This window comes from Puma concolor, chromosome D2, assembly GCF_028749965.1.
Source record: "Puma concolor isolate L17-30 chromosome D2, mPumCon1.1.hap2, whole genome shotgun sequence".
Classification (NCBI taxonomy): domain Eukaryota; kingdom Metazoa; phylum Chordata; class Mammalia; order Carnivora; family Felidae; genus Puma; species Puma concolor.
In genome coordinates this window covers 80,592,879-80,610,370 of record NC_141677.1, presented here as the reverse complement: position 1 = coordinate 80,610,370, position 17,492 = coordinate 80,592,879, and the positions used below count along the sequence as shown (strand labels likewise).

Here is a 17,492-nt window from a genome sequence, read left to right as displayed (position 1 = left end):
ATCCCCTAGGCTTATGCCTTTTATTCCCATGACATTCATTCCGTCCCTGGAAGCCAGGATCCCCTCCCCGCCACCGCCGCCCCCCCCCCGTCCCCCGCCTTCACCCATGTTTGCTCATCCTGCACCCCTCCTCTCTGGCAACCACCGGTTTGTTCTCTGTATTTACAGGTCTGATTCTGCTTTTTGTTGGCTCGTTTACTCATTTGGTGTTTTTAGTTTCCACATGAGTGAAATCCTATGGTATGTATCTTTCTCCGATGGACTTATTTCCCTTAGCATAATGCATCCTAGGTGGTTCATTTTTTTAAGACGTTAAAAAGAAAGTCCTTTTCCCCACATTTGAATGGTCTCTTCCATTTTGGATGAGTACGCATAAAGATCTGTGCAGGCCGGAAGCTGGGGAGAGCCTAGGAAGATACATTTTTAACCGTGAAAGTTTCAGGTTAAGACACGCTCTGGCTGGGGCACCTGGTTGGCTCTGTCAGTTAAACGTCCTACTTCGGCTCAGGTCATGATCTCACAGTTCATGAGTTCGAGCCCTATGTCAGGCTCCGTGCTGACAGCTCAGAGCCTGGAGCCCGCTTGGGATTCTGTGTCTCTCTCTGTCTCTCTCTGCCCCTCCATCACTCACACTCTGTCTCTCTCTCTCTGAAAAATAAACATAAAAAAAAAAAAAAGGCACATGCTGGTTGACTTCAAGATCAGTGTGGGGGCACCTGGGGGTCATGATCTTGTGCTTTTGTGAGATCGAGCCCCTCATCAGGCTCTGTGCTGACAGTGCAGAGCCTGCTTGGGATTCTCTCCCTCTCTCTCTCTTCCCCTGCCCCCCTTGTGCTCTCTCTCTCTCTCTCTCTCTCAAAAAAAGAAAATAAAAGATCACAGTGTTGGTGATGTTCAGCTGTTTTGTTACTGCAAACAATACTGCCATGTGTAGAATCTGTTTCTGAAAAGGGCCCCATCGCTCTGCACACTATTTCCCCGCAGGGCAACAGGACCGTGGCCAGGATGCTGGGAAATGACTTTCAGGGCTGGGGATGGCGATGCTTGGGCCCCGGTGCTGCTCAGCAGCTCCTACTGTGAGTGTCTGATCCCTGGGGAAAGTCGCCACTCCTCCCCCCTCATCTTCCCGGCCACCAGGTCTGAGTGACTGCCCTCCCTCTGCACACCGTGCTGACGTGTCTGGGGTTCTCGGATTCGACTCAGGACCTCACGGGGAGCTGTGCACAGGTCTGGGGATAGGAGCTCGTTTCCTGTCAAGCGTGAGGGGAGCTGCTAAGGGGTGATGCCCCATGTCTATTCCTGCGAGTGGGCTCGGACCCTCAGAGTCCCTCCTAGGGGAGACCCTTCCTTCCTCCTGATACACAGACCCTCCCAGTCATAAAGCACTGAGAAAATAGTTCTTTTGCAAGACCACCGCCCATGTTGCTGACCTGGAATGTTTCAGCCAGCGCCCCCCCGCCATCATCAATATGGGTAAACTGGGGAAGGAAGGGGCTCCCCTGGGTCAGCGTGGTGGCAATGACCTTGGAAGTTTATTTGCTTTGCTACCTTTCACTTTTCTTCACAAAGGCCACAGCTGGAATACTCACTTATCCCGTGGAACCGGTCATTATTTGGGGCCCAGGCCTGGGCTTTGCAAAGACAGGAATCCACACACAAAGTTACTGTGGCCTTTATTTTATCTTCCTTTGCTGAGGGTGATATTTTCTCAGCCTCTTTTTCTTTAAATTTTTTTTCAACGTCTCTATTCATTTTTGAGAGACAGAGAGTGAGCAGAGGAGGGCAGAGAGGGAGAGGGAGACACACAGTCGGAAGCAGGCTCCAGGCTCCGAGCTGTCCGCACAGAGCCCGACGCGGGGCTCGAACTCACGGACCGCGAGATGGTGACCGGAGCCAAAGTCGGATGCTTAACCAACTGAGCCGCCCGGGCGCCCCCTATCTCTTTCTTTTTTAGATAAAGACCATGAATGCCCTTCCTCTCCTTCCTCCCATCCTGGCTTGTTGGAGCCTTGCCTTTCAAAACCACGAGTTCACGAGAAGGACTCAGCTGCTCCCCTGGAATGCACGCAGGCTGCCCTCCTTCTTCATCGTCACTGTTCACTGCCCTTCCGTCCCTGATGCACAGACGCCAGGACGACTAGACGAGAGCCATTTGTAGAGTGCCCTCGTGCTCAGCGCAGAACGATTATCATTTTCCCCCACTTCCCCCTCCTTCTTTTACTGCCCTTGGCTGGACAGTCTGGTTCTGTGGCTACCTCATTTCTCAGGTCACCAGACCCCACGGATGATGGGAGGACGAGAGAGAAGGTGTTTCATTTCTTCGCGTCGTGATTTGTTTTGTCCCCTGTTATGTAGGGTGTAGGCTACTGACTGCTCTTATGACCCGCTGACGGGCATCAACCTCTCCTTTTCCAGAAACCAGAACGCCTCCCTCTCCTGTCTCCTGCTTGTGCAGAGGACTCTGAGGTTTGGGGATGAGAGAGCAGGTCACGTGGGGAACCACAGATTTCCCTCCTTCCCCGGGATCAGTAACACAGCGAGAAGCCTACCTCTTACTGTACCCAAGTAGCTCAGTTCAGGAAGGGGGGCGGTCCTCCCCTAGTAGCCTTTGCCTTGTAAGGCATGCCATGACTGAGTGCATTGGGTTGAATAGCATCCCCCCACATTCATGTCCATCCGGAACCTTGGAATGTGATCTTATTGGGAAGTAGGGTCTTTGCGGGTGTGACTGGCGAAGATTAGGGTGGGCCCTAAATCCAATGACTGGTGTCCCTCGGAAGAGAAAACAGACACACAGAGAGAAGGCCATGGGGTGATAGGGGCAGAGATTGCGTGACGTGGCTACAAGCCGTGGGTTGACAGCAATTGCCAGAAGCTAGGAAGGGGCAAGGAAGGACGCTCCCCTGGAGCCTTGAGCTGATTTCAGATCTCTATCGTTCATAGCTGTGAGATGGTAAATTTGTTCCCGGCTACCTAGGTTATGGTACTTGGTTACGGTAGGCCCTAGAAAGCTAGTGCACTAAGGGACCCAGGGGTGGTGTAGGGTTCCCTAATTGTCCTGAATCCCCAGGATGTGATTGTCATTCGCCACCCCCTCTGCCCTGCCTTCTAGTCTTCGATGAGGAATAGCAGCTGAGCATATAGTGGGCTCCTTCTCAGAGGTCTCCTGGCCCCGGAACGTGTTATCCTCTTCATAAACAGTCTTTCCTAAATGACTGGATTGGGATGTGTATCCATCCACCCACCCACTCATTCATTCGTCACTCGTGCATCCGTACATCAGACACGTAGGATGTGCCTGTCCTGGGGCCCAGGGATTCCGAGAGGAGGTGGACACTTCTGCTGACCCCCCCGCCCCCCCCCCCCCAAGAGCTCTCTCACAGTATAACAAGGGAAGTGTGCCGGGCACCCTTTCCCCCAGGGAAACCGCTCTGCATTCAGGGGGGTCCGGCCTTGCTGCCTGTAGCCTGTCTTTCCTGTAAAGAACTTGCCCTTACTGAGTTTCAATAAACCTGTGGTTTCTCTTCCTGGTGCACCTGCCCCATGTTGATTATTGGGAAACTGTAAAAACTTCAGCACTCCTAACAACTGTCTTTTCTGAGAGTTCCTCCTGTGAGGCTGCAGATCGGCCCCAGCACGGTCTGGAGAAACAACGTCAGATCGGAGGGGTTCCTGGGCTCCTGTGTGCTGCACAGCGGAGCCATTATGCAGTAGGGCTACGTGAAAAGGGGCGAAAAGAAATCGCCATCACCATATGCTCCGCCTTTGCAGCCCCTCGTAGCAGGGTTTGATGCTTCCACGGACAGTAATGACCTGGCATGGAAACGGCCTCTGTCAGGGGCTCCAGCTCTTCCCCTTCCTCCTCTTGGAGGGACCTTGTCATAACCGTCAGGTGGGGCCTGGACACCCGTGACCTCTTTTCATCAGGGGGCTGGCTCTTTGGTGCTCAGCTTGCATCTGGTGCCAGGTTATCTGCACTCAGGAGTCAGGGCTTTGGGCCACATTGGTGGGCATTTCCTTGGGGAGAGGCCGGGGAGTGCTTTTCTTAAAAAAAAGAAGTGAGGGTCACCTGGGTGGCTCAGTTGGTTAAGCGTCCGACTTCGGCTCAGGTCATGATGTCACAGTTCGTGGGTTCGAGCCCCACATCGGGCTCTGTGCTGACAGCTTGGAGCCTAGAGCCTGCTTCGGATGCTGTGTCTCCCCCTCTCTCTCTGCCCCTCCTCTCTCTCTCCTCTCTCTCTCTCCCTCTCTCAAAAATAAACATTAAAGGGGCGCCTGGGTGGCGTAGTCGGTTGAGCGTCCGACTTCAGCCAGGTCACGATCTCGCGGTCCGTGAGTTCGAGCCCCGCGTCAGGCTCTGGGCTGATGGCTCGGAGCCTGGAGCCTGTTTCCGATTCTGTGTCTCCCTCTCTCTCTGCCCCTCCCCCATTCATGCTCTGTCTCTCTCTGTCCCAAAAATAAATAAAAACGTTGAAAAAAAAAAAGGAAAAAAAAAATAAATAAACATTAAAAAAAAAAAAGTGAAACTCACATAATGTACAATTAACCATTTTGAATTTTTTTCATGTTTATTTATTTTTGCGAGAGGGAGAGACAGAGTGCGAGCAGGGGAGGGGAAGAAAGAGAGGGAGACACAGAGTGCAAAGCAGGATCCAGGCTCCGAGCTGTCAGCACAGAGCCTGGCTCGTGGCTTGAACTCACAAACGGTGAGATCACGACCTGAGCCCGAGTCAGAAGCTTAACCGACTGAGCCACCCAGGTCCCCTTCAACGAACCATTTTAAAGATACGGTTCAGTGGTACTTAGCACATTCCCAAGGTGGTGCAACCACTGGCTTTGTCTAGTTTCTGAATTTCATCATGACCCATAAACACACCCTGGGTCCGTTGAGTAATCACTTCCTGACCCTCCTTCCCCGCCGTCCCCATGACCTCTAACCTCTACCCCTGTGGGTTGCCTGCTCTGGATAGAGCATGTCGAAGGAATCGTGAGCCCAGCGGTTCTTGATTGCACGTGAGCCTCCTTTCCAGCAAAGGCAGCCTCTCCTCTCCCCGCTGAACGCCCACCCCCAGTCAAGCGAGGTCCCCAAAGTAGCAGAGACAGTGAAGCACATCAGTTCGAGAACCTCGCTACCCCACCCCCCCGGCTTTCCGGGGATGGGGTTTGGTCTCGAGTCCTCACTGTTCTTGTAAAAAGAGCCCTGTGTGGTGAGCTTGTGTGTGTTTGGGGACAGGAAGAGAGGGTGTCCGGGCCGTGAGGAGGCAGGGATGTCCCAGGTGCGCAGGCAGTCTCCTGGGGCTGCCATGAAGAGTACCAGAACCTGGGAGGTGATGGTAACACGAAGCTATTGTCTCCGTTCTGGAGGCCAGAAGCCCTAGGTCAAGACGTCAGCAGGGCTGGCTCTTCCTCAGGCCGTGGCGGAGAATCTTCCCCGTGCCTCTGCCCCACTTCTGGGGGCCTGCTGGCAGTCGGTGGTTCTGGGTCTTGTAGCTGCATCGCCGCACCTGTGCCCTCCCCTCCACCGGGACGCCTCCCTACCTGCTTACCTCTGTGTCTGCATCCCCCTTGCTGGAGACACCAGGCATGATGCAGCAGGGCCCACTCTCGTCACCTCATTCTCTTTTTTTAATGTCTATTTATTTTTGAGAGACAGAGACAGAGAGCAAGCAGAGGAGGGACAGAGACAGAGGCAGACACAGAATCCCAAGCAGGCTCCAGGCTCCGAGCTGTCAGCATAGAGCCTGACACAGGGCTCAAACCCACGAACTGTGAGATCGTGACCTGAGCCGGAGTCGGATGCTTAACCGACTGAGCCACCCAGGTGCCCCTGTAATGACCACATTTTAACTTGCTGACCTCTGTAAAAACCCTCGCTCCAAATAAGGTCACGTTCTAAAGTACTGGGGGTTAGGACGCCGACATATCTTTTTGGGTTGGCGGGGGGACATAATTCAACCCCCAAAAGGTATAATCAGTAGACAGGTTCAGGCAGAGGAGGATTTTGAGTAGCTGAATAAGAGAAGAACAGTCAGGGAGATGGCATGCTCCACATGCCCCTCCGGGAGTTTGTCCGCATAACTAAGGTGTTCCGGAAGGAATCGACTGGTTTTCAGCACATATGACGTGTGCAACCAAACAAGCCAAGGGAAGCAAGGAGGCTGATTTTTCCAAAGCTCCATCTGTGGGGATAAAGGCCTCGCAGACTGAATCAGGACTTGTGTTTCAAATGCCAGAAGCCCTATTCTAATTAGCTTGTGGGGTAGGGGAGGACAGTTTTGGCTCACATACGCGAAAACTCCAGGGGTGGATCTGACTCCGACTCTGGCTTCAGGCAAGAGTAGTTCTACTATGTCAGGGCTCCCCTTGTCTCCATCTCACGGACAGGGAGACCAACACCCCCAAACCCATCCCACAATGTGAGCAACTCCTACAGAAGGACAGTCTTGTCCTCCCATGTCTGGGAGGAAAGTCGTCTCATTGGCCCAGCTTGGACCCTAGGATCTTGGGATCCCCTCTGAGCCAGTGACTGTGGGTACAGGGACACGTGTTTCATGGCTGGACCTTGGCCACGTACTCATGCCTCTGCATGCTGGGCAAGGCAATTTTATCCAAGCCATCTGGGATACATTCCCCGCGGGCAGAAGGGATCTTTTGTCCACAGAAAGAAGAAGGGGACCGTGGCTTTGACCAGTTGGCTCTGTCTGCAGACCCTGGGCCCCCAGAGGGCTTGGCTTGGTTCTTACCCATCTCTTTACCTACAGTACTGAGCTCCTCGTAGGTTCTCAATAAAACCTTATCCAGTCAGAGTAAGTGGGCAAATAAAGAATTCTTTGCTCAAAATGTGGGAGGTAGAAAGTTGTGGAAAATACCGACCTGTGGTTTTGAGACAGTTTTTGGAACTTGTACCCTTGTCCCTAGGCAAATTGATTAGTCTTAAGGAGGGCATGACGTTGCCAAACGTGGAGCTCGTCTGCACTTAGAGTCCTGAGTTTTTCTTCAACCCTTTTGAAGAACCTTCAAGGCCTAACTTGAGTTGGAAGACCAAGTGGCTTTAAAGAGTTTTGGAAAGAGGCCCCTGGGACTTGGGGAGTGTGGAGTCACGCTTAGGAAGCATCCTACGGGTAAATAAAGTGCAAATTAACGTGGAAAATATGCTTACCTTTTGCTTTGAGACACACAGGCTTGGAAATCCAAGGGGAGGCAGCTCGCGTGAGGGTGTGGTCAACCCACGCTCCTGGAAGCCGAGTGCTTGAAACTAACTGGGGAGCCTGTGCTAAACCCAATCACATCTGCTTTTGCTTTGTTTCCTGGACAGCATGCCAGCTCACCCTGGTTCTAATTCCCTTTCAGTGGCGGTCCTTGTTTCTACTGGTGTTATGGGCAGACCTTGGTGGGTATTAAAATCTGGGTTTTTTGGTGTTTGGGTCTATATGGGATTTTCACCTCATTGCACGCAGCCTCAGTTCTCCAGCGTGAAGCCAGTGGGTTCTCTAGCGTGAAGCCAATGGTTAGTGAACCCTGGCAAGGTTGGTTATGGCCGTCACGACCTGTGGTTCTGGGGACGCAGACATCGTGCAGCTGGTTCAGTTGACGGCAGCTGTGTGCCGCGTGTATCGAGTGCCTTGTCCCTGCTGGCGGGGTGCTTGGTACTTTAACACAGTGTTCCTCAGACTTCCGATCTGTAGAATCAGCTGGGATTGTTTTTACGTGTGGATTCTGATTCAGTAGGTGTGGGCTGGGTCTGACAGGCAGCCCGAGTGCTGGTCTGAGGACCACATTTGGTGGCACAAATCAGGATCCACTGCTCCGGTACCGCTCGGAGCCCATCCCTCTGTCCCCCGCCATGGCCACGGCCACTGCCTCTGGAGTCACCCCTTGAGCCACTTGGATCAAACCACAGCTGCTGTGGCTCCAGCCTTGCCCACACGGCGTCTGGGGTAGGAGAGCGACCTGACTAAAGCAACGTGTTCTCTCTACATTGGGAGCCGGCCAGGATTTCCAGCTTCATCCTCCAGTTGGAGACGCCGTGGGGCTGGCTGTAGGTCACGTCCAGAGAAAGACCTCCAGGCCCACTGAGCGCCCCTCCCCCTTATCCTCCTCCTGACTCCTCTTCTTCCCCAGCCTGTCCTTTCTTCTGAGGGTCCTTTGTTCTCATAATTATGTGAACAACACGGCTTATGCGGATTGAAGAAAAGAGTCAATTTATATGGGGTAGAGAATCAAGTTAAGAGCAGACATCTCTCCCCAGACCTCCGAATCCCAGTCTCCATGGGTCACCGGCGTTAATACAGCCTGATCATGCCTGCCTGCAACAATGGAAACCCCAGCGCCCGCCCCCCCCCCCCCCCCCGCCGCCCGGCTTAGTGGGTAAGGGAATTGGATATCTCATGCGGTTGGGAGTGCCAGGGGAGATTGGTTGGGATCCGATGTAGCGTCACTCGATGGCTCCTGATGCTCGTGGGGTTCTCTCTGTCCTCTATCATGGAGAGATTCTCACTCACTCCTGCTCTGCACCATTAAAGTCCTTCCCTTCAATCTGGACCAGTAAGAGAGGCCAGGAGATGCTGTGCTCTGATTGGCTGAGACCAGTCACACTGGCCCCCTGAGCTGGGATATGAGGTGTACTTCCTAGAAGTGTTGGGGTGATTCCCAAACTGCATTGGGTTTCTGTTAGGAAGGGTGGAAAGGGACTAGATGGTGGGCGAGTAACTAATAGTGTGCACCACACTTCCAGAAGTTTCCATTCATGTGTATAGCGGTGATATTCATTCACTTATTCATTCATTCAGTGCTGAGAGTTTGCCAGGCACATCAGTGATCCCAATTAATATTAAGCAAGGAAACACCAACGAGAGAAGGACCTTTCTTCCCTGTTTAGGGGTGAAGAGACTAAGGCAGAAACTGCTCCAGTGACTTAGCCAAGATCACACAGCACTTAAGCAGAAGAGTGGAGATTTGAACCAGGCATTCTGGGTCTAAGTCCGCACTTCCCACCACTGGCTAACTCCGACTCCTGAGCTGCTTCTCAAACGTTGGCTCTCTCCCCTCTGTGCATATGTTCTGAAGCTAGAGATTAGCTTGTGTCTCCACACGAATCAGGCCACTAACAGAACCACCACAAGGAATAGGACGATGTGAGTGAATTTAAAATCGTATTTCTGTCCCCAGATCCAAATAACTATTATCACCGACGGAATGAGATGACCACCACCGACGACCTGGATTTCAAACACCACAACTACAAGGAAATGCGCCAGGTGAGGTCCAGATTTCTCAAAGAGCATTGTATCATATGCTTGTGACATAGTTGCTTGTGTGTGTGTGTGCGTGTGTGTGTGTTTCCTTCCGGAAATTAAGATGATGTGTTTGCGGTAGGCATCTGAAGGATCATTTTGGTTTTCTGAAGCCACGCTAAATGCTTGTAGTTTGTAGGTTGAGAATGCCTTGTTGGGGGTTCCAGTGACCAGAGGCAGGCTCCCCCTGCAGCAACTAGTTGAAACAGAATTTGAAGCCAGACTTTTCTGATTTAACACAGGGGTTCTTAAGAATCACTGTATGTTTGGGGCACCTGGGCGGCTCAGTCAGTTGAGCGTCGGACTCTTGATTTTGGCTCAGGTGGTGATCCCAGGGTCATGGGATCGAGCCCCTCATCAGGCTCTGTGATGAGTGTGGAGACTGCTTTCTCTCTCTCTCTCTCTCTGCCCCTCTTCCCTGCTCACATTCTCTCTCTCTCTCTCTCTCTCTCTCATAAAAAAAAAGACTCACTGTGCATTTAAGGGATAACACTGATTTGTGGATGTTGGTCATAGGCAGTTGAAGAAGGAAAAGGATCTAGAATACACTGATAATAGTAATTGCAGGACCTACATCAATTTACTACATTAGCAATTTACCTGCATTAACATGGTCAGTCTCCTCACCACCCCCGGAGGGCAGGGACTGTTATCCTTCCCTTACCGATGGGGAAACCCAGTTACCAAGGAAACATATAACACTACCCCTTGGTATTCAGACTCCCTGATCCTCCATTTGGGCTGTATAACAGAATCACGTGGGGAAATTTGGAAAAATACTTCTACTTGAACCCTACCTTGGGCCACTTTTTAAAGCAGAACCCTTAGGAGAAGGGTCTGGAGGGTCTAAGTTTTGAAAAGCTCTCCTTGGGTTTCTAATGTACGGCCAGGCTTGGGAACTACTGTTTGATGCCTTTATACTCTTAGCACTTTCGTGCCGTTAGGAGCAGAAGTCAATCCCAGCTGAGACTGTCCCCAGATTTAGTTACAGAAACCAGGTAATTCTGAGCTGCGGAGAATATTTGCATACTGGGCCTGGAAGGAGGAAGGGTCCAGCCATTGATTAGGACAGGCTAAAAGAGCAGCCTGAATGCTGAGTGCTCGGCGTGTGAAATCCTGTTCCGCCTTTGCCCCCAGCATGGTGCTAGAAAACTCAGGGGGTGCTGACGAATGAGAAACCCTTGGATACCTAAGAATCTGTTTGAAGAGACTGAACAGTCAGATAGCCTCATGAATACATTTACAGAACAAGGATTCACCAAGGGCACATTAACGTGGCTCAAAGCAAGGGGACCTGGGTGCTGGGAGAAGGAGCCAGCCACCCAGGGACAGTGCAGGGGACATTCCTGAGGTTGGAGCAATTAGGCTGAGCTGAGAGGGCTCCCCGCCTCATCCCAGGGAACCCAGAAACCCCAGTTCGTCTCAATGTCATTTAATTTGAGACGCCCACACACAGCTTCCGGACACCTGTCAGCACAGACTTAGAGGTGGGGCTTGCTAAAGAGGTGGTCTTGCTGTCTTGTTCTTCCGTCAGGATGTGTTTGGACTTGAGGTCTGTGCATCATCCCTGCTGCTCTGCATTCTCCGGCATTTATACGAGGACTCTGGTCACCATTCTGTTCTACAGAGCACTTGTGTGTTAACTCAGCTTCGCTCCCTGGACATCTTTGCAAGCCCAGAAACTAGGCAAATATCAACTCAGTTGGTGCATTTAAGGTCAAAAGCAGTGAATCTAAATGCACTTAAAATGAGCTATTGCACAGAGTCTGGGTAGCTAGTGACTTTATTATTTTTTTTTAATTTTTTAATGTTTATTTATTTTTGAGACAGAGAGAGAGCATGAACGGGGGAGGGTCAGTGAGAGAGGGAGACACAGAATCCGAAGCCGGCTCCAGGCTCCGAGCTGTCAGCACAGAGCCCGACGCGGGGCTCGAACTCACAGACCGCGAGATCATGACCTGAGCTGAAGTCGGACGCTCAACCGACTGAGCCCCCCGGGCGCCATGCTGGTGTCTTTAAACAGTTGTTCTGTGTGGAAGATCGGGGCCCTTCCAGAAAAGTGGAGCTAGTGGAGTGTGCTTTGTTACCCTGGGTGATTCTGCTTACCATCATCGTGGTGATGTAGAGCCAAGAGGAGTCGGGGAGTGGTGAATGCAGCCCCTGCAGGTGGTGTTGGGTGACCCCAGGGCCCCGCAGCGCTCCACTGGAAGCTATTCAGGGGAGCATCTATCAATCCTGAAGAGCGTTCAAGCCGGAAGTGATTTGCCGTTTGCATTCCTGGCTCCTGGGGATGAAAAAGAAGCCAGCATTTTTAGCAATTCCCCCCGTATGGAGTCTGCGAGGTTACTATAGAAATCTCTCGACTTCGGGGGAAAAAAATGTTAGTTTATCCTAGTATTGAGAACAACATTTCCAACAAACAAACACAAAAAAAGAGAAACAGCAGTGGAGCAGGACGAGAGAAGAGAAAATAGAAAAACATATTGCATTGGAAGGGGAAAATGCTGAGAATGTGTGCAGGAAATATTTCTAGAGCACTGACTTATGAGGCACTGTTCTCCCACAGGGGGAGCGCCAGAGGGTGGGACGGGGAGGGAAAGGGAGAGCAGAGAGCAGGTTGCACGTCCCTGGTGTCGTGAGTGAGCTCACCCCTCCAGGAATGCCACTGCCTTTACAGCACGAGTCACGGTTTCTTACTGTTGAGTTACCTGTTTGTATGAGCCTCCTTCATCTGGGACCATGAGGGCAGAAACCCTGCCACTTTGTCATAAACTCGTAACGTGTACAAGATAAATATGTACGTTGGAGGTCTTTCCAGGGGAGATATTTGGGGAATAGGAGGGAGAAGCGACTGGTCCATTGGCCTGGTTGGGAAGGGATTTGGTTGCAGATGGGGTCGGTTATCATCGCTGGCCAGCCTTGGGCAGGTGAAGACAGAAGGGCGGGCACCCCAGGCAGCGAGAGCAAAGGTATGGGGGTAGGAGCGAATGGCATGTTTCTGGAACAGTCTGCTGGGAGAAGCTTTTGCACTGAGTCTGAGAATCAGAGGAAGTTTTCATGTGGCCGAGTAGTGTTTCGGGGAGATTAGCCTGGAAGTCACGTGGGGAGTAGACTGGCAGGGATGGCCAAAGTCCCCAGGAGAGAGGCCGCTGGGCCTGAAGAAGGATGAGAGAGAGGCTTCTCTGAGCAGGACTGACTAGTCCTAGGTCACCTGCTGGGAATGAGTTGGGGAGAGGCGGGGTCTGACGTGCCTCCAAAGAGGGTGAGGAACCATCCACAAAGGGAGAAAGTAAGTGGTCTGGAGGCAACGGTTGATGACCTGACTTTGGTTTTGGATGTGGTGCAGCCAGGTCTCGATGCACAGGAAGTTTGAATAGGCTGACCGTAAGTGGGCTGTGATACAGAGACATGGGTTGGAAGGTGGCCAGCTAGTGGCATTGATTTCCAGGGCAGCGACGGTGGGGCAGGGGCACGAGGCCGTGGGACAGCGGCCGAGCCTACCCTGGGGGTGGGTGACGGTGGGTGACGGCCTGCAGATCTGGACGAGCCCACCTGCTCACCCGCGGGATGCTCCTACTGACATTCTGTCCCTCCCCCTCCCTCTGGGTTCCTTCTCCAGGGGACCAGATGCAGTGTCTGTTTCTCAGGCAAATGAAGAAAGCTGGTGGAAGAGGGCTTTTTCTCTTCTCCCCCCGCCCTTTTCAAAACCATTTTAATTCATTGGAGGAGCCATTTTGCATCAGCACCAAATGCAAACCCCAAGGCTCAAGGTCAGTCCTCCTTGAACCCACACCCTAAAGAATCAGCCAGTTGTATCTTTCCCCCGTCCCCATCCAGTGCTTCAGCTTCTGTGCTCGCAGAATTCCTACGATTTTGATCAGAGGATGGTTGTAATCTGGCCCTGCTTTCCTCAGTGAATATTGGATCACGGGCCATTTTCCATGGTGTCCTCATAGTTGTAATTATGCTGGTGCAGAATGTTCCAGGGAGTGGGAACGGCATGCTCAGCCTTCCTGCCCTGGAGCGCTTGGACATCTCCCAGCTTTGTGCCCCCGGGGAAAGGCTGCAGCATCACAGCAAGTGCCACCGAGCATGTCACTGTCCCATCCTTTATGCAGAAGCCCCTTCTTGTATATTGCTGGAAACCGAATTTCTGGAGGAGGGGCCTCGAGTTCTGTTTCCTGCAGAGGAGGGAAGCAGCAGAACCTAGGATTCAGTAGATACGAGGTTGGCAAAGCATATTCCCATCTGGGGTGAGGAGGCAGAGTCTTGATGAAGCTAGGACTCTGCAAAGCCAGGCGCTCTCTAGCTGATCGTTCTCAGCCTGGTTTCATTGTCACCCCCCACCCCAGGAGGCTTTTTAGACACTGTCTCAATTATCCTCCACCCATTATATGAAATACTGATGAGTAAGACTTTGTTGGGTAGCGCTGAGCTCTGGAGAGCCACAAAGCATCGTGATCTGGAAGATGTTTAGCCCCTGACGACCAGTTTTCACCTCCGGGGGCGGGGGGGGGGGGGTGATGTCACCCCTGCTAAGAATGCATGCTCTCAGGCCAGGAAGAAATTCTAGTCCTTATTGTCACATTAACCATCAAGGCTCCGGGTGCCTGGATGGCTCAGTTGGTTAAGCACCTGACTTTGGCTCAGGTCATGATCTCATTGTTTGTGATTTTGAGTCCCATATAGGGTGAGCCCTGCTTCTCTCTTTCTGCCCCTCCCTCACTGGTGCCCTCTCTCTCTCTCAAAACAAACAAAAAAAAAGACTCCAACTCCAGTAAGACATCCTTGACCCTTTTCAGGAATAAGCAAGGTGGACCCCCTGCCAGGTCTTTAACGGGGCTGGTGGCCGCTGGTGGCACCTCCCTGGCATTTCAGAGAGAATTTCTCTCTGTGCAGAGGGAATTGTAAAGAACCTTCATGAAGGAGATTCTTTACATGCCCGTGTCCTCTTTGCCGTGTGTAGAAGGGGGTGCCCGTGACACCACAGCACGAGGAGGGAGGGTGGCCGGTACGAAAACACTGTGATGGGCGGGGTATGAAGAGGTGACTGTTGAGTCCTGGCCGAGGCCGTGCCCTACGGAGCGATGTCTCCACGGCGAAGTGTGCGTTCAGCGGAAGGTGGAGGTTCTTCTTCTTCTCCGGCGTCGAGGTCATGATCTCTAACACAGGTGGCACATTGCTTCTGTCTCTGATTGAACGGGGGAGGAGGGTAGGCCCTAAACGACAGCCAGGCTCTGTGCTGGATGGCGGTGTTTGTTGCCTAGTTAAGGATGACCCGAGTGCAGAAATAGTCATTGATCTGAACCAAGCCAGTGGATCACATGCCGATCAGGATTTGCCGAGGACGATGATGGTAGCTGAGGGGGACTACAGTCTGCAGGGACTGGCGCGTGGGGCCCCGACTCGGATGGTGGCTGTGCCGCGGCCGTCTTCAGCCTGGTCGTGGTGTGCCGCTGACCAAACGGGCCGCAGAGATGTGCCGGTGTCGATTGCTTTGCTCGGCCTTCAAGGACAGAGAAGAGCCCTCGGAGTCCAGAGCCCTGGCCACATCTGGTACCTGCTGGGCGACCCCAGGCAGATCGCTCAGTGTCTCTCTGAGCCTCAGTCTCCGTATCTGTAGAGGGGGAACAATCACCTCTGCCTTACCTACTTCCCCTGGCGGTCGTGATCGTGAAATTCAGTGAGGACACAGATGCGTGACGAATAGAATCGTTGACATCATTAGTGATATTATTACTGTGCTTCTGGGGAAGACGGGGTGCGACGCATGTGGTTCCGCGTCAGCCCTGCATGATGTATGTGTCCCTCATGGTGACGGGGGTAGAAGCTATGGGTCCCTTGCATGCTGGTCCTCCACTGACGGTGAGTTTCTGCTTTGGCCTTGTTGCGGACAATGGTCCTTTATAATCAGCTTCTCCTTTCTCGTAAGGGCAGCCTGTGCTCCTGTGACCAGCAGATGAGCCCTCCTTACCTCCTTTGGCAGCTTGGAGCTCCCCCCGCCCCCTCCTGCTGAGGCTCTTCATCCAACGACCTTGACTTCAGAAGTAGAATTCAGGACTGCCTGGGGGGCTCAGTCTGTTGAGCATCCGACTCTTGATTTTGGCTCAGGTCGTGATGCCAGGGTCGTGGGATCGAGCCCTGTGCCGGGCTCTGCACTGAGTGTGGAGCCTGCTTGGGATTCTCTGTCTCTGTCTCTGTCTCTGTCTCGCTCAAAAAAATTAAAATCTTTTAAAAACAATTAAAAAAGTAAAATCCAGGGAATAACGCATATCTATTTCACGTCCTTGCATTTCCTTGTCAAGGCCCGCTTTCCTCCTCCTTGTAACCACATGACCCCCATTATCATGGCTTCTCTGGACCCCGTCATTTGGCACCCGTGAATTGGGTCATCAAATGACTACCCTCTGTTGCTGCACCGTGAGCTCCAGGGGGGTGGGAGCGCTGTCCCTTTCCTCAGCCTGACATCAAAGATGCTCATTAAGTTATGAGAAAAATTGATATTCAGTAATAAATATTTATTTAGGCAGGGATAGGGAGATACAAGGCACAGTGTGTCCCTTAAAGGATCTGTCGTCTAGCGAGGAAACAACAAGAACACAGGAAACCACAGTAAAAATGGTAATACCATCCTCAAGGGAGGTGATAATCGCAACTGGAGGAGAACATTCCAGGCAGAAGGGATAGCGCTGGTGTTGGGGGGCGGGGAGGGCACGCAGGGGGGCCGTGGGAGGGGAATGGCAGGTGGCCGTCTTGGGAAGCCCTTCGCCATGAATGCATAGCCATCGTTGCTCAGAGCCTTAACTGCATTTTGCTTTTCAGTTGATGAAGGTCGTGAACGAAATGTGCCCCAACATCACCAGAATTTACAACATTGGCAAGAGCCACCAGGGCCTGAAGCTGTATGCCGTGGAGATCTCCGACCACCCTGGGGAGCACGAAGTCGGTGAGGTGGCCCCTCAGTGATGCACCTGTCCCTCCCTGTCTGGTGCCTTCTTAAAGAGCAAGGAGATGGTTCACCCCTGCGAGAACATTCATGAAATAGGCCAGGAGCTGTCCATGCACCGCCCTCACATAGGCAGATTCTGCAAATTTTGGTTCTGTGAACCTCTTACCTTGTGATATGGGCTGTTGGCTCATCTAAGCAAGAGATACCTTTCTTTTCTCCAAATGAACCACATTTAATTCTGCCCTCCAGCTCTGAGACCAGTCACACTAACCAAAGAAAACAGTGGCCAGAGACAGGACAGAATCCTTTTATCGAAGAAAATTCTGGACTCCCTGGTCATTAAGGGCTCAAGTGAGAGGAGGTCCCCTAAATGTCTTTGTAAATCTCAATTCTGTTTTCACACATTTCCTATTTTCAGCCTTTTCCCGAACCCGGATTCTCCTCTGGGTCAGAGGGACTTCTCTGGGTTTTCTTCTTGGTAAATCCGCGAGTCCTTTAGAAACCCACCGATATTTAAGTCTGGGACCGGTCTGCTTCATTCAGCTCTAAATTCATCATTATTTCAGGAGTTCCTCCTAGAAGTTTCTTTGAAAGGGTGAGGGCTTTATCTGCGGGTAAAATCACATTTCCTCAAAAGCAGTTGCTTTGTCGGTGAGAGAAGGAGAAATATTGTCAGCTTATGCCCGGCACTGATAAACACAACACCGGGAAAGCTGAGCTGTTAGAAGGGAAAAACTCAAAGGCAGCCCCCTTGTAGAATTGTGTCAGTGCCTGTTTCCCCTGCTGAACTGTTTTCCGCTTCTATTCATTCATCTTTGTGTCCTTGTAAGACTTAACAGGAACTTCTCTTAAGAAGAACGATTGCCTCCCCAAAGAGAAAAATAATTGCTCTGGCTTGTGTTTAATTTGTAAATTTTAAACCTGAAGCCCTGTGCTACGTTACCCTTTCTTGCTAAATAAGAATAAACACCATTCCCCAGGGGCTGGTGTCATCTATGATTTTTCTACACGTTTTCTTCTATACCTGACTATTGGCGAATTAAAAAAAAAAAAATGGTACTGATACAATTTGGGGAGGGGGTATTTGGTTTTTTTTTTATTTTTTTTTAATGTTTATTTATTTCTGAGAGACAGAGCATGAGTGGGGGAGGGGCAGAGAGAGAGGGAGACACAGAATCTGAAGCAGGCTCCAGGCTCCGAGCTGTCAGCACAGAGCCCGACGCAGGGCTCGAACTCATGAACCGTGAGAT

General features: G+C 51.8%; 1 protein-coding gene across 2 annotated transcripts in view; it reads left to right on the top strand.

Moving 5' to 3' along the window:
- Nucleotides 1–17,492, top strand: part of CPXM2 (carboxypeptidase X, M14 family member 2) — a 76,745-nt gene that overhangs the window by 36,256 nt on the left and 22,997 nt on the right. Inside the window, exons 4-5 of one of the 2 annotated variants that reach the window (XM_086681101.1) lie at nt 9,169–9,257; nt 16,116–16,239. In XM_086681101.1, coding sequence (XP_086537227.1) covers nt 9,169–9,257; nt 16,116–16,239 — 213 coding nt within the window. Of the gene's footprint in view, nt 1–9,168; nt 9,258–16,115; nt 16,245–17,492 lie in introns of both variants that reach the window. The other variant, XM_086681103.1, reaches the window with a different exon arrangement.